At 42.4% G+C, this 15,408-nt stretch overlaps 1 protein-coding gene across 1 annotated transcript; it reads left to right on the top strand.

The window, feature by feature from the left end:
• The first annotated feature begins 5,575 nt into the window (after positions 1-5,575).
• LOC134958781 (paraneoplastic antigen Ma1 homolog) lies at positions 5,576-6,988 on the top strand. The gene has a single exon (XM_063941511.1). The coding sequence runs from the start codon at positions 5,576-5,578 to the stop codon at positions 6,986-6,988; it is 1,413 nt and encodes a 470-aa protein (XP_063797581.1).
• The last annotated feature ends 8,420 nt before the right edge of the window (positions 6,989-15,408 follow it).

Genomic DNA, 15,408 nt, shown 5'->3' on the forward strand with positions numbered 1-15,408 from the left:
TTTGTGTCAGCCACTTGGGTCGCTTAGCTTAGTCACACAGCTACCTCATTGCGCCTCTTTTTTTCTTTGCATCATGTGCTGTTTGGGGACTATTTTTTTGAAGTGCCATCCTGTCCGACACTGCAGTGCCACTCCTAGATGGGCCAGGTATTTGTGTCGGCCACTTGGGTCGCTTAGCTTAGTCACACAGCTACCTCATTGCGCATCTTTTTTTCTTTGCATCGTGTGCTGTTTGGGGACTATTTTTTTGAAGTGCCATCCTGTCTGACACTGCAGTGCCACTCAGGGCCGGTGCTAGGGTGTTCGGCGCCCCCCTGCAAACTATAAATTTGCGCCCTCCCATATTCCTTTGGCGCGCGCCGGGAAAAGGGGTGTGGTCTCACAAGTAAGGGGCATGGCCACACAGTAGTACCCCCATTTAAAATTACGCCACAATGTAGCACAATCTTATTAATCTTATACGTAATGCCCCACCCGTAGTAGTACCGTCCTTATACGTAATGCCCCACCCGTAGTAGTAGTGTCCTTATATGTAATGCACCCCAGTAGTAGTAGCATCCTTATACATAATGCCCCCCCAGTAGTAGTAGCATCCTTATACATAATGCCCCCCGAGTAGTAGTAGCATTCTTATACATAATGCACCCACAGTAGTAGTAGCGTCCTTATACGTAATACCCCCCAGTAGTAGTAGCGTCCTTATACGTAGTGCACCCCCAGTAGTATTAGCGTCCTTATACGTAGTGCACCCCCAGTAGTAGAAGCGTCCTTATACGTAGTGCACCCCCAGTAGTAGAAGCGTCCTTATAGGTAGTGCACCCCCAGTAGTATTAGCGTACTTATACGTAGTGCACCCCCAGTAGTATTAGCGTCCTTATACGTAATGCCATCCCAGTAGTAGTAGCGTTCTTATACGTAATGCGCCCCCAGTAGTAGCACCGTCCTTATACATAATGCCCCCCGCAGTAGTAGCATCCTTATACGTAATGCCCTCCCCCCAGTAGTAGTAGCATTGTTATACGTAATGCTCTCCCGGTAATAGTAGCGTCCTTATACATAATGCCCCCAAGTAGTAGTATCGTCCTTATACGTAATGCCCCCCCAGTAGTAGTAGCGTTCTTATACATAGTGCACCCCAGTAGTAGTATCGTCCTTATATGTAATGACCCCAGCCCCAGTAGTAGTAGCGTCCTTACACGTAATGGCCCCCCCAGTAGTAGCGTAGTTACACGTAATGCCCCCCTGTAGTAATAGCGTCCTTATACGTAATGCCCCCTCAGTAGTGGCGTCCATAGAGCGCGCGCACAGACATACCTCACACACACACACACACACACACACAAAATTCACTCATATATACACACACACACATACACACCCACCATACACACACACACACACTTCTCTCTCACCCTCCACTTACCTAATCCAGTCTCCCTCTGTACAGCAGCCAGGTCTGTGTAGCTCTGCCCCTTATGGCCCATTTAGCCACGCCCCCTATCGTCCCGTGTAGCTCCGCCCCCTTCTGTCCCGTACTCGGCGCTCTCACACAGATGAGATGAGTTGAGGGGAGGGAGGAGGCGTTTCGTGCTGCAGGTGTCCGCTGCCAGTGCCTGTCATACAGTGACAGACACAGCAGTGGCAGCAGCAGGGGGGACAGGACGGCGCAGCAGGGAAGGGATGCAGAGCAGGGGAAGTGCCTATCCGTCCCAGTGCCTCCCTGCACTGCATCCCTTCGCTGAGCGGGTAACGCCGGGCCTGGTGCCACTCCTAGATGGGCCAGGTGTTTGTGTCGGCCACTTGGGTCGCTTAGCTTAGTCACACAGCTACCTCATTGCGCCTCTTTTTTTCTTTGCATCATGTGCTGTTTGGGGACTATTTTTTTGAAGTGCCATCCTGTCTGACACTGCAGTGCCACTCCTAGATGGGCCAGGTGTTTGTGTCGGCCACTTGGGTCGCTTAGCTTAGTCATCCAGTGACCTCGGTGCAAATTTTAGGACTAAAAATAATATTGTGAGGTGTGAGGTGTTCAGAATAGACTGGAAAAGAGTGAAAATTATGGTTATTGAGGTTAATAATACTATGGGATCAAAATGACCCCCACATTCTATGATTTAAGCTGTTTTTGAGGGGTTTTTGTAAAAAAACACCCGAATCCAAAACACACCCGAATCCGACAAAAAATTTTCAGGGAGGTTTTGCCAAAACGCGTCCGAATCCAAAACACGGCCGCGGAACCGAATCCAAAACCAAAACACAAAACCCGAAAAATGTCCGGTGCACATCACTAGTAAATACATACTAATTGCATTATTTTGTGAGAAAAATAGAAATATAATCTTAATAGTTATGATTTATGGACAACTATGCAGCCAGCTGGTGGCTGGCATGATGGCCCTATTTTTATGTGGAGGCCTAGAGCTGTAGCTCCATCCGCCCCATTGTTAATATGGCCCTGCATGTCTCCAGAGCTTGCTCTCATCTTCCATCACACTGAGCCTTGTTACATTTTTCCATTTTTAATTCTTCTTATCTATCAGAAGCACCTTCACCTGAGGCCCCGGGCCTTTCGCATGTCTTCCCATGCAGCTGTAATTCCCAATGATTTGTATTTGTTTAGGCAATGTCAAGTATTCATAATACTGTAGCAATCTTACTTACTTAATAACTCCAATCCAGACTTTACCAGGTAGGTTTTGCTAGGTTCAACATAAATTAAATTAATCTTAAATTAACACTGTCACAGTTTGTGCTTTCAAGGTCGAAAGTCAATCCAGAAGCAAACCAGAGCAAGACAATAACGAATCAATAAAAGGTTAGACAATGCTAGAGGCTCAAGCAAAAATCAATGCTTCTACCGCATCCAAAGGGAAACAAAGGATGTTACAGGTCAGCTACACTAGAAGTTGCATTTATAAAGTATATATAGAAGAACCTAGTAACTAATGTGAATGCACAACTCTCCATATTTTTTATTCTAAGTCTTTTGCTATTTGTGGACTACAATTCCCAGCATGCTCTGTCAGCATTAGACAATGTGGAGATTGCTCGCCCTGATTTAGGGTAATGAGTATACAGTGTAGGCTGAACAGTACAAGCTTAAGGATGAGTGATAGGTCGGTCTCTTCTTTATAGACAGATAAAGTAACTGTTCATTAAACATTTTCCTGTCACAATGAAATGAGCCATCCGGGATTAGAAATTTATCACTAAACTGCAGCAAGGGAAAAATGAACTTGCATTAGTTTTATGCAAATGATCTGATTTGGAATTGTAAAAAAGATCTAAGTCATTATGTTTTCCGACGGCTGGAAGATGAAGCTCCTCATTATGAGGAATAAGGTCTGTGCTGTGATCAGTACTATCTAGTGCCATTCTAACAACTGTGTGTGATTGTGCATATGTTGATGTAACACAGTTAAGTATTTAATGTTGTTATTAGTATACAGTGTATATTTATATAAAACATGTATTTTATATATTAATGTACTATTTATATACATGAAACATGTATAGATAAGTGTATATAGTATGTTGTTAGCACTGCTGTAAATCGTAAGAGTGAGTGGGGGGAAGTTTGACCAGCGGCGATTGATGGCTGGAGAAGTTTCTGGAGCCTCTCGCGGAGGAGAAGGGAGCCTCGCGCCGAGCAAGGAGAGCTGGTGAGCGGGAAAGGAGAAGAGGGCACGAGCTGCAGGAGGAGAGACTATAAGAGGCACCCGCAGGCGGCGGGTGAGGAGAGAGCCGTTGGATGCAAGGAGTGAAGGACGGGAGAAAGAGGTGGTAGCCGAGGTCCGTCACCGCCGCTCAGCTGTCAGCATATAGTAAGCTGTGAGGGGAGAGACGGCCGGTTAATGATAGAGAAGGGAATCGTCTCTTCATTCAGCTCCACAAGAGCCGCCGGATATAGAGTGAGCAGAGACGGAGCCGATCACTGTGTGGCATCATTAGAACCGCCGGAGTGAAGGAGAGAGCTGCAGCGCCGGGGACCATGAGGAGATGAGCAGCGGACACAGCGCTTAAGAGCTAAGGACGGCTGGAGGAGGACGGTGTGGGGGAGCAATGCGGTAAGAGTATCCAGCATCATATAATTACCGCTATAGAGAGGTGCCCAATTAATTCATCCACAATAGTGAGGAGTTCATACAGGAGAAAGACACAGCCGGGGACATATGCTTGCGAGGAAGAGCAGTCACCCTGTGACAGAGGGACAGGTAGTTGGTCTAACACTATCCACAGAGCGATTACTATATCAAAACCATTTAAACTACTATTGAATATCAGAAAGAGAGAGAGAGTGATGTATCTTCATATTCCCCCTCTCCCATATAGATGAGATCAGGAACTATAAACTGAGAAAGAAAAAAAAAGAGTCTCACAAACTGTCGCTGGAGAGTCGGGGGAGCATAGGGAGATAGAATAGTGATTATCCGATGTTATGATAAGAAAAGACACTTTAAGGCTCACTTTCTGCAGACTTTTGATACTATCAGGATAGTATGTCACAAGGGAGAAATATATTAAGCAGCAACTTCTAATATATCCTTTGGATTATAAATGATTATATAAAGTTCGCTCTGTGTTTAAAGGCATTTGAAGGGATTAAAGACAACAATTAATTATTAAAGAGGATTATATTATTCAAGGATTCAACCACTCCAGCTACATCAGTATAACAAAAGACTAGGACACTCTTAAAATAGACTATGGATAACCTCACCTTATCTTCATCTCTACTAAAATCTACATGAACTGGGGAAGATAAAGACACCTTTTGGAGCGTTAAATATAGACTAGTTCTGAAACACAAAGAGGAGTGCTGATACTCATTTATCCTATTTATGGCTCAAAGTCATTAGTATATTTCACTATTACTTAATGCATTGATGATGAGATATCGTAGAGAGACAAATTAACCTCAAACTGCGCGAAAGACTCCAAGAATAGTAATAGTGTAATAACAGCATAAGTGATTACCGGGACTTTGTGTCACTCTCACTAAACAAATCCAGAAGGAGTGTTGCTATTACTAAAATAAAAATCGTATTGTATATACATGAGCTCTAAAAAGTGCACTATAATATATGTGGTATTGTATAACTAGAGTACCCGGGTCACTCTGGCACCTTGGGTGCCCTTTTTGGATTTTTTATATTGCATGCAAGATATTTGTATAGTGGTGTTTAAACATAATATATTATCCAAGGAAATGGTTATGTTATTATTATATTAAAGTATTCTCTGTATTATACTTACCGTTTTCTGAGTCCTACTGAAGATAACAGGTTGAAAAAGTCTGGAAGACAGAAGAGACAGGTATTTAAGTACATATATGTGTATATTATCTATTATCGTAACAATCCATAACACTAACTATATACAAGGTTTAGGCTTACTCAAGCGAGCCTCACCACACTACATACATACTAGTGATAAGAAGCTTGAGTGGAGGCACAGCTATAGTATAATTACCCTTTGACACTATAATAGATCAAATCCAATTGTCAGTTCGAAAGAAGGGTTACAACTGGAGGCACTGCTGAGATCCTAGGGCCTCACTACTCAGTAAATAGCAATGGAGAAACTTATCGAGGAAGATATAAGTGATTGGTGTTGTAGGAAAGGGAAAGATCCCAAGAAATGTTTAAGTATAGGGGGAAACTTTACGGAGTTTTCTGATGAAGAAATCACAGAGAGATTAGCAATGTTATATGGAGTATTTAGACCCAAGATTGTTGACAAGTGGATTGGAGGATTGGGAAGAACAGTGGCTGTTCTGATAGAGACCGACAGAGAATTGGACGCGGAAGTAATACCCTCAGTAGTGGTAGCTAGTGAAGAGTCTGGGAGGAGATGGAGCGTCGTTTGGCCTAATACGCAGGATAGAGAAGCTACTAGCGCACCCATATCGGCTGCTGTTGGCTCTTTACAGAGCAACTCTAATAGAGGTAAAGAGGGCGGTGAAGGGGGAGATGCTCATAATAGTAATGATAATACGAATGAAAACAACCAGTTTGAAGCTGTCATGGATAGAGTGGTGACCCAACTAGAGAGGTGGCATTATGAAGGAAGTTACCGACGGTTGCGGATATTTTCTGGAATTATCCCAGTGCCAGCAGGGGAAGAAACGTATGAGGCTTGGAAAGAAGCTGCGGTGCAACAAACAGAAGAGTGGCAGTGCCCGGATCGCATTAAAAGACAACGAGTTGTAGAAAGCCTGAGGGGACCTGCTATGGGGATCATACAAGCCGCTAGGCGTAGCAATCCCAATGCCACCTTAGATACATACTTTGAGTCATTGGATTATGCATATGGGACGCTCGAAGATGTAGGAGATCTTACTTCCAGACTGCATCATACATTTCAGGAATCAGGGGAGAAGTTGAGCGTATTTTTAATAAGACTAGACAAACTATTATACAAGATAGTAGATAAAGGAGGCATAGCTAAAGAAGACGTTGACAAAAGCAGGATGAAACAACTACTGCGGGGTGCTTCCACTATAGATCCTGTTGCCCAGAAATTGAGGTGTTCGGGTGTTAGAGAACCTTCTCCCACCTTTAATGAATTATTGAAAGAGGTGAAACAGGAGGAAGTGTTAATAGAAATGAGGGAGAAGGTTGTGAAAAAGGTTAAGGTGGTTCTGCCGGTGGCCGAAATCAATACCTTTGAAGATAGAATACTAAAAATGATGGACGAACAGAATAAAAAAATTGAACAGTTTATTACATCGCAAAGTACCAGCTCTACGGGTTCTTCTCAAAGGTATTCTAGTGATAACAACCCCCTAGTGAGGAGTCAAGGTCGAGGAAATAATAATTATGGGCGAGGTTGTTTTAGATGTGGAAGAACCGGACACCGAGCCTTTGAGTGTAATGCAAGAAGTATGAACCGAAATAATTCGGGAACCTCAAATGAGAGTCAAGATCGAGAGCCAGGGTCGGGAAACGGTCGGGGGAGGTCTGTGGACCCCACACAGGCCCCCTAGAAGTCAGTAATTGTGCCATGGGGAATTCCTGGTGGAATGGGAGGTTACCTGAAGGACTTGTTGGACCTGCTCCATTAGTAACAGCAACAATAAATGGGTGTCCCTGCAAAATTTTAATAGACAGCGGTTCTCAAGTCTCTATTATATTCAAAAATTGGTATGACCTTAACCTCCCTGATGTACCCATTCAACCGTTGAGTGGTTTGGTAATATGGGGTTTGAGTGTGGACAAATACCCATACTTGGGGTATGTAGAAGTTACCCTGGAGTTTAACAAAAATGCCCATGACAGAGTAGGGTTACAAGTGCCTCTTCTTGCTTTGGTGTGTCCTGAGATTCCTGAAGGAAGAGATGAACCCCCTGTGATAATTGGAACTAACACCAGGATTTATCACATCCTCACTGAATGGCACAAGAAAGAAGATGAGCATTCGGTTGCGATTTATTGTGTATCATCTGAAGAGAAAAAAAAAAGTTCAATTGGATGGCTAGACAAATTTGATTCATGTTTTCAGGGGAGCGATATTACCCAAGGGGAAAAGTCTGCGTTAATCAGGGAACTAGAATCCAGAAGCCAGGCTTTCTCTAGTGGAGAATGGGACCTTGGAAAGGCTAAAGGAGTAGAACACAGCATCAGATTAACAGATGAAGCACCTTTCCGTGAGAGATCTAGAAGAATTGCCCCAGCAGATTTCGAAGATGTGAGACAACACCTCAAAGGTCTATTAGAAAACCAAGTGATTATAGAATCTAGAAGTCCCTATGCATCCCCTATAGTGATTGCTCGAAAGAAAAATGGAAACATAAGAATGTGCGTAGACTATCGAACGTTAAATCTGAGGACTGTATCGGATCAGTACACAGTACCGAAAGTAGATGAGGCGCTGGATTGCTTGCAAGGGAGTTCATGGTTTTCAGTATTGGACCTAAGAAGCGGATTTTATCAAATTCCTATGAAACCAGAAGATCGGGAAAAAACTGCATTTATATGCCCTCTTGGATTCTTTGAATTCAAACAAATGCCACAAGGAGTTAAAGGGGCCCCCGCTACTTTCCAGAGGGCAATGGAAAAAACAGTAGGAGACATGAATTACCGTGAGGTCATTGTATATCTAGATGATATCATTGTTTTTGGAGCCACATTACAAGAGCATAACAACCGACTCCTCAAGGTTCTAGAGAGGCTGATGGAAGCCGGATTAAAATTATCCCTGGAGAAATGTTATTTATGTCAGTCCAAGGTGAAATACCTTGGTCATATAGTTAGTAGGGAAGGAGTGGCTACTGATCCCGATAAAGTGGAAGCTGTCAAGAATTGGCCCCGTCCAGTTAAACTCAAGGAATTAAGATCTTTCTTGGGATTTTGCGGGTATTACCGCCGATTTGTCTCAAATTACTCTAACATTGCCAAGCCTCTGACTGATCTTACGAAAGGATATCCTCCCTCTAATAAGAAGAAGAATATAGGACAGAAGCCGGAAGTACAGCGGATACCCAGATATAAAGTTAATGAACCCTTTGGAGTGCGATGGACACCTGAGTGTGAGGCTGCCTTCATGGCGTTGAAACAGAAACTAACAACTGCTCCTGTTCTAAATTATATCAATCCTGAGCTACCTTACGTTCTGCATATAGATGCATCATTAAATGGACTGGGAGGAGTTTTGTATCAGATGCATCAAAAAGAATTGAAGCCAGTATCTTTCATCAGTCGAGGGCTCACTAGTAGTGAAAGACGATATCCAGTTCACAAATTGGAATTTCTTGCCCTGAAATGGAGTGTAGTCGATAAGTTTCACGACTATTTATATGGGACGAACTTTGAAGTTCATACGGATAATAATCCATTGACATATGTACAAACGACGGCCAAATTAGATGCAACTGGTCATCGCTGGTTAGCTGCTCTAGCTTTGTATAATTTCTATTTAAAATATCGACCTGGTGTAAATAATGTAGATGCAGACTCTCTCTCCAGAATCCCAAATCAGCAGCAATTGGACGAAGGTGATGATGAAGATACATGGATCGAAGTACCAGCAGGAGAAGTCAAAAGTATGTGTCACAATATATTTGTGGATGTTATTACTGGGAACAAACATGTTGGCGCATTAGGTATGACTCCTTCAGCACTACCGTTGTCATATTGTTGGATTAGTCAGGTAGATTTGGAAGACCTCCCTAGAGTAAAAGGGAGCCAATTATGGCAAGAACAACGACATGACCCAGGGATAAAATATGTGGTTCAGGGGAATGTGGATCAAGCCATCACGCCTGAATTGAGGGAAGAAGTTGCTTTATTAAAAAGACAAGAGAGGAATCTGATTTTCAAGAAAGGAATTTTGTATCGCTGCATAAAGCAAAGAAATGGACAACAACGATATCAGCTGGTGTTACCACGGAAGTACCGCTCTTCAGTACTACATGCCCTGCACAATGAACATGGTCATTTGGGATTTGAGAAGACCTTGAATTTAATAGTTGATAGGTTTTACTGGCCTAACATGAGGAAAGAGATACGGAAATATTGCCAAAACTGTGGGAATTGCGTCATGCGGAAAACATTACCTGTCAGAACAGCGTCATTAGTGACATTTAAAAGCAATGGGCCCATGGATCTAGTTTGTATGGATTACCTCTCTTTGGAAGTAGAGCCGGGGAGAAAATGTAACATACTGATAGTAACAGACCACTTTACCAGATACGCTCAAGCGTATGTTACCCCGAATCAGAAGTCATCTACTATAGCAGACACCCTATGGGATAAATTTTTTATCCACTATGGTTTACCCAACAGGTTGCATACTGATCAAGGTAGAGACTTTGAAAGCCGATTGATAAAGGAATTATGTCGAAGTTGTGGGATTGCTAAATCCAGGACTACTCCCTATCACCCGCAGGGTGATCCGCAGCCTGAGAGGTTCAATCGGACTTTGTTAGACATGTTGGGGACCTTGAATCCATTAAGCAAACAACACTGGAAAAAACACATAAATCGTCTGGTCCATGCATACAATTGCACCCGAAACGAATCAACTGGGTTTTCACCGTACTATCTGATGTTTGGGAGAGAGGCTAAACTCCCCATTGATGTGTGTATGGGAACTTCTTCTGACGGGTGTCCCTTCAGATCACATATAAAATATGTAGAGAAATTGAGAAAGGAATTAGAGGAAGCTTACATTCTAGCTGAACAAGTTGCCAAGCGGTCAGGGGCAAAGAATAAAGTTTACTATGATCGGAAAGTTCGCGATCAAGTGCTATCCCCTGGGGATAGAGTACTATTGAAACGACTAGGCACATCTAAGAAATTCAAAATTGCCACTCGTTGGAAAGAGGAACCATATGTCGTGATTGAAAAGTTTGAAAATTTACCTGTGTATAGGATACAGTTAGAAAATGGAACGGGTGGTGTTCTAACTCATCATAGACAGAATCTACTCTCTATAGGAAGAGAAGTACGTCTAGAAAGTCAAGATCTAGGGAGAAAGGAAAACAATTTAACAGGAAGAGAAACAAAAGAAACAACCAGTAGCATGCTAAAACAATTAGTGCCAAATGAAGACATAGAAGAGGACCAAGATACAGATAATGGAAGGAGTTGGGGATATTACTATCCCGATCAAGATACTGAATTCAAAGAAGTTCATGGGGTGAGGAATGATGAAGAGAAACCTGGACCTTCGGGAGTTCAGACAGAGGTCGATCAAGAAGTTATCTATGCTTCTGACACTGATAATAGTAATTTGGGCAATGGAAGCAGTAGTTTAAGGGGAGGTTTGGATATTTATTCTCTAAATAGTGAGGAACCTACAGAAAGCGAAACTATGAGTAGGCCTCAGAGACAGAGACGACCCCCGTTAATACTCACCTATGATCACCTGGGATCCCCACAAATGGTTCCCAGGACCATACACCCCAATACTATATTTACCTGGCCCTATTTTGATAGTTATTATCAAGTAGTCAATGATACGCCAGAAAATAATATTCATTTATGGTGATCAAGTTCAAATGAATTTATCATGATCACCAGGGGGAGAGTGTAACACAGTTAAGTATTTAATGTTGTTATTAGTATACAGTGTATATTTATATAAAACATGTATTTTATATATTAATGTACTATTTATATACATGAAACATGTATAGATAAGTGTATATAGTATGTTGTTAGCACTGCTGTAAATCGTAAGAGTGAGTGGGGGGAAGTTTGACCAGCGGCGATTGATGGCTGGAGAAGTTTCTGGAGCCTCTCGCGGAGGAGAAGGGAGCCTCGCGCCGAGCAAGGAGAGCTGGTGAGCGGGAAAGGAGAAGAGGGCACGAGCTGCAGGAGGAGAGACTATAAGAGGCACCCGCAGGCGGCGGGTGAGGAGAGAGCCGTTGGATGCAAGGAGTGAAGGACGGGAGAAAGAGGTGGTAGCCGAGGTCCGTCACCGCCGCTCAGCTGTCAGCATATAGTAAGCTGTGAGGGGAGAGACGGCCGGTTAATGATAGAGAAGGGAATCGTCTCTTCATTCAGCTCCACAAGAGCCGCCGGATATAGAGTGAGCAGAGACGGAGCCGATCACTGTGTGGCATCATTAGAACCGCCGGAGTGAAGGAGAGAGCTGCAGCGCCGGGGACCATGAGGAGATGAGCAGCGGACACAGCGCTTAAGAGCTAAGGACGGCTGGAGGAGGACGGTGTGGGGGAGCAATGCGGTAAGAGTATCCAGCATCATATAATTACCGCTATAGAGAGGTGCCCAATTAATTCATCCACAATAGTGAGGAGTTCATACAGGAGAAAGACACAGCCGGGGACATATGCTTGCGAGGAAGAGCAGTCACCCTGTGACAGAGGGACAGGTAGTTGGTCTAACACTATCCACAGAGCGATTACTATATCAAAACCATTTAAACTACTATTGAATATCAGAAAGAGAGAGAGAGTGATGTATCTTCATATTCCCCCTCTCCCATATAGATGAGATCAGGAACTATAAACTGAGAAAGAAAAAAAAAGAGTCTCACAAACTGTCGCTGGAGAGTCGGGGGAGCATAGGGAGATAGAATAGTGATTATCCGATGTTATGATAAGAAAAGACACTTTAAGGCTCACTTTCTGCAGACTTTTGATACTATCAGGATAGTATGTCACAAGGGAGAAATATATTAAGCAGCAACTTCTAATATATCCTTTGGATTATAAATGATTATATAAAGTTCGCTCTGTGTTTAAAGGCATTTGAAGGGATTAAAGACAACAATTAATTATTAAAGAGGATTATATTATTCAAGGATTCAACCACTCCAGCTACATCAGTATAACAAAAGACTAGGACACTCTTAAAATAGACTATGGATAACCTCACCTTATCTTCATCTCTACTAAAATCTACATGAACTGGGGAAGATAAAGACACCTTTTGGAGCGTTAAATATAGACTAGTTCTGAAACACAAAGAGGAGTGCTGATACTCATTTATCCTATTTATGGCTCAAAGTCATTAGTATATTTCACTATTACTTAATGCATTGATGATGAGATATCGTAGAGAGACAAATTAACCTCAAACTGCGCGAAAGACTCCAAGAATAGTAATAGTGTAATAACAGCATAAGTGATTACCGGGACTTTGTGTCACTCTCACTAAACAAATCCAGAAGGAGTGTTGCTATTACTAAAATAAAAATCGTATTGTATATACATGAGCTCTAAAAAGTGCACTATAATATATGTGGTATTGTATAACTAGAGTACCCGGGTCACTCTGGCACCTTGGGTGCCCTTTTTGGATTTTTTATATTGCATGCAAGATATTTGTATAGTGGTGTTTAAACATAATATATTATCCAAGGAAATGGTTATGTTATTATTATATTAAAGTATTCTCTGTATTATACTTACCGTTTTCTGAGTCCTACTGAAGATAACAGGTTGAAAAAGTCTGGAAGACAGAAGAGACAGGTATTTAAGTACATATATGTGTATATTATCTATTATCGTAACAATCCATAACACTAACTATATACAAGGTTTAGGCTTACTCAAGCGAGCCTCACCACACTACATACATACATACTAGTGATAAGAAGCTTGAGTGGAGGCACAGCTATAGTATAATTACCCTTTGACACTATAATAGATCAAATCCAATTGTCAGTTCGAAAGAAGGGTTACATTGAAACACAGGGAGGGGAAAGATATGCTCTCTAATATTGTCACATCCCAGGCTTCTAATCTCTTTCTTTACCTTTCCGATACACATTCAAAATAAAATACATTATATGTGAGTGGAGGTTAGGGCGGGGCATTGGGTAGCAGCTCTACATAACACATAGATTTAATCATACAGTAGTTATATGCCCTGCTGTATGGGCTGTGGAAGTGATATTGTGGAACTTGGAAGAGAAGATGGTGTGGAAGAGCAGAGACAAAAAGGTGTCCAATTATTTTTCAAGGCTATCAATCATAAAAACAAATTGTGAGAGCAAATTTTCCCCAGCAATACTGCAGTAGTAAAGGCCCATACACACTAAGCAATTTTTAGCTCAAAGTACTGTAGCTCACTTTTCGCGTTTTGAGCTACATTGAGCTAAAAATTGGCTAGTGTGTATGGCCAGGCGATGAGCGCTAATGCGCGCTCCCACATCATAGCTGGCCATCAGTGTGTTTTACCAGCCGAGTGAACCACTTTACACAGTACACATATAATTCTGTTTTAAGTGGTTCACCCCCATGAGCCGGGTGAAAATCGCTCAGTTTGTATTAGAGATGAGCGGGTTCGGTTCTTTGAGAACCGAACCTCCGCCCAAACTTCAAATCCCGAGCCCAGGTCCAAGTCTGGCTCGGGACTTCCCACCAGACTCAGAAACCAGAACGAGGCAAAATGTCATCATCCCGCTGTCGGATTCTCGTGGGTTTTGGAATCCATATAAGGAGTAGAGATGAGCGGGTTCGGTTCCTCGAGATCCGAACCCTCCCGAACTTCACCTATTTTACACACGGTTCCGAGGCAGCCTCGGATCCTCCCGCCTTGCTCGGTTAACCCGAACGAGGCCGAACGTCATCATCCCGCTGTCGGATTCTCGCGAGATTCGTATTCTATATAAAGAGCCGCGCGTCGCCGCCATTTTCACTCGTGCATTGGAGATTGAACGGAGAGGACGTGGCTGCGTTCTCTCCCTGAAAAGCTCCGTAATCTGTGCTCAGTGTGCTGCAAATATCTGTGCTCAGTGTGCTGCAAATATCTGTGCTGAGTGTGCTGAAAATATCTACGTTCTCTGCCTTAAAACGCTTCATATCTGTGCTCAGTGTGCTGCAAATATCTGTGCTCAGTGTGCTTTATTGTGGGAACTGGGGACCACCAGTATATAATTAATTATACTTATAGTAGTACAGTACAGTAGGTCATTGCTGTATCTTGCAGCTCTGTGTCACTGCAGGTATCCATTCCATATCTGTGCAGCATTTTTGTGAGCAGTATATATAGTATTACAGTGCAGCATTTTGGTGACCTAACAGTGTATAGTTGTGTACAGAAGGCCATTGCTGTATCTTGCAGCTCTGTGTCACTGCAAGTATCCATTGCATATCTGTGCTGCATTTTTGTGAGCAGTATATAGTATTACAGTGCACCATTTTGGTGACCCAACAGTATATAGTTGTGTACAGTAGGCCATTGCTGTATCTTGCAGCTCTGTGTTACTGCAAGTATCCATTCCATATCTGTGCGACATTTTTGTGAGCCGTACATAGTATTACAGTGCAGCATTTTGGTGACCCAACAGTATATAGTTGTGTACAGTAGGCCATTGCTGTATCTTGCAGCTCTGTGTCACTGCAAGTATTCATTCCATATCTGTACTGCATTTTTGTGAGCAGTAATAGTATTACAGTGCAGCATTTTGGTGACCCAACAGTATATAGTTGTGTACAGTAGGCCATTGCTGTATCTTGCAGCTCTGTGTCACTGCAAGTATCCATTCCATATCTGTACAGCATTTTTGTGAGCAGTATATGTAGTATTACAGTGCAGCATTTTGGTGACCCAACAGTATAAAGTTGTGTACAGTAGGCCATTGCTGTATCTTGCAGCTCTGTGTCACTGCAAGTATCCATCCATTCCATTTTCTTCCAGTGATTTGAACCAATAATACCATTGATTAGAATGAATAATTCCAGTGATTTTGTCATTTTCTTCCAGTGATTTGGACCAATAATACCATTGATTAGAACGAATAATTCCAGTGATTTTGTCATTTTCTTCCAATGATTTGGACCAATAATACCATTGATTAGAACAAATAATTCCAGTGATTTTGTCATTTTCTTCCAATGATTTGGACCAATAATACCATTGATTAGAACGAATAATTCCAGTGATTTTGTCATTTTCTTCCAGTGATTTGGACCAATAATACCATTGATTAGAT

The sequence above is a fragment of the Pseudophryne corroboree genome, chromosome 9 (genome assembly GCF_028390025.1).
Source record: "Pseudophryne corroboree isolate aPseCor3 chromosome 9, aPseCor3.hap2, whole genome shotgun sequence".
Taxonomy (NCBI): Eukaryota; Metazoa; Chordata; class Amphibia; order Anura; family Myobatrachidae; genus Pseudophryne; species Pseudophryne corroboree.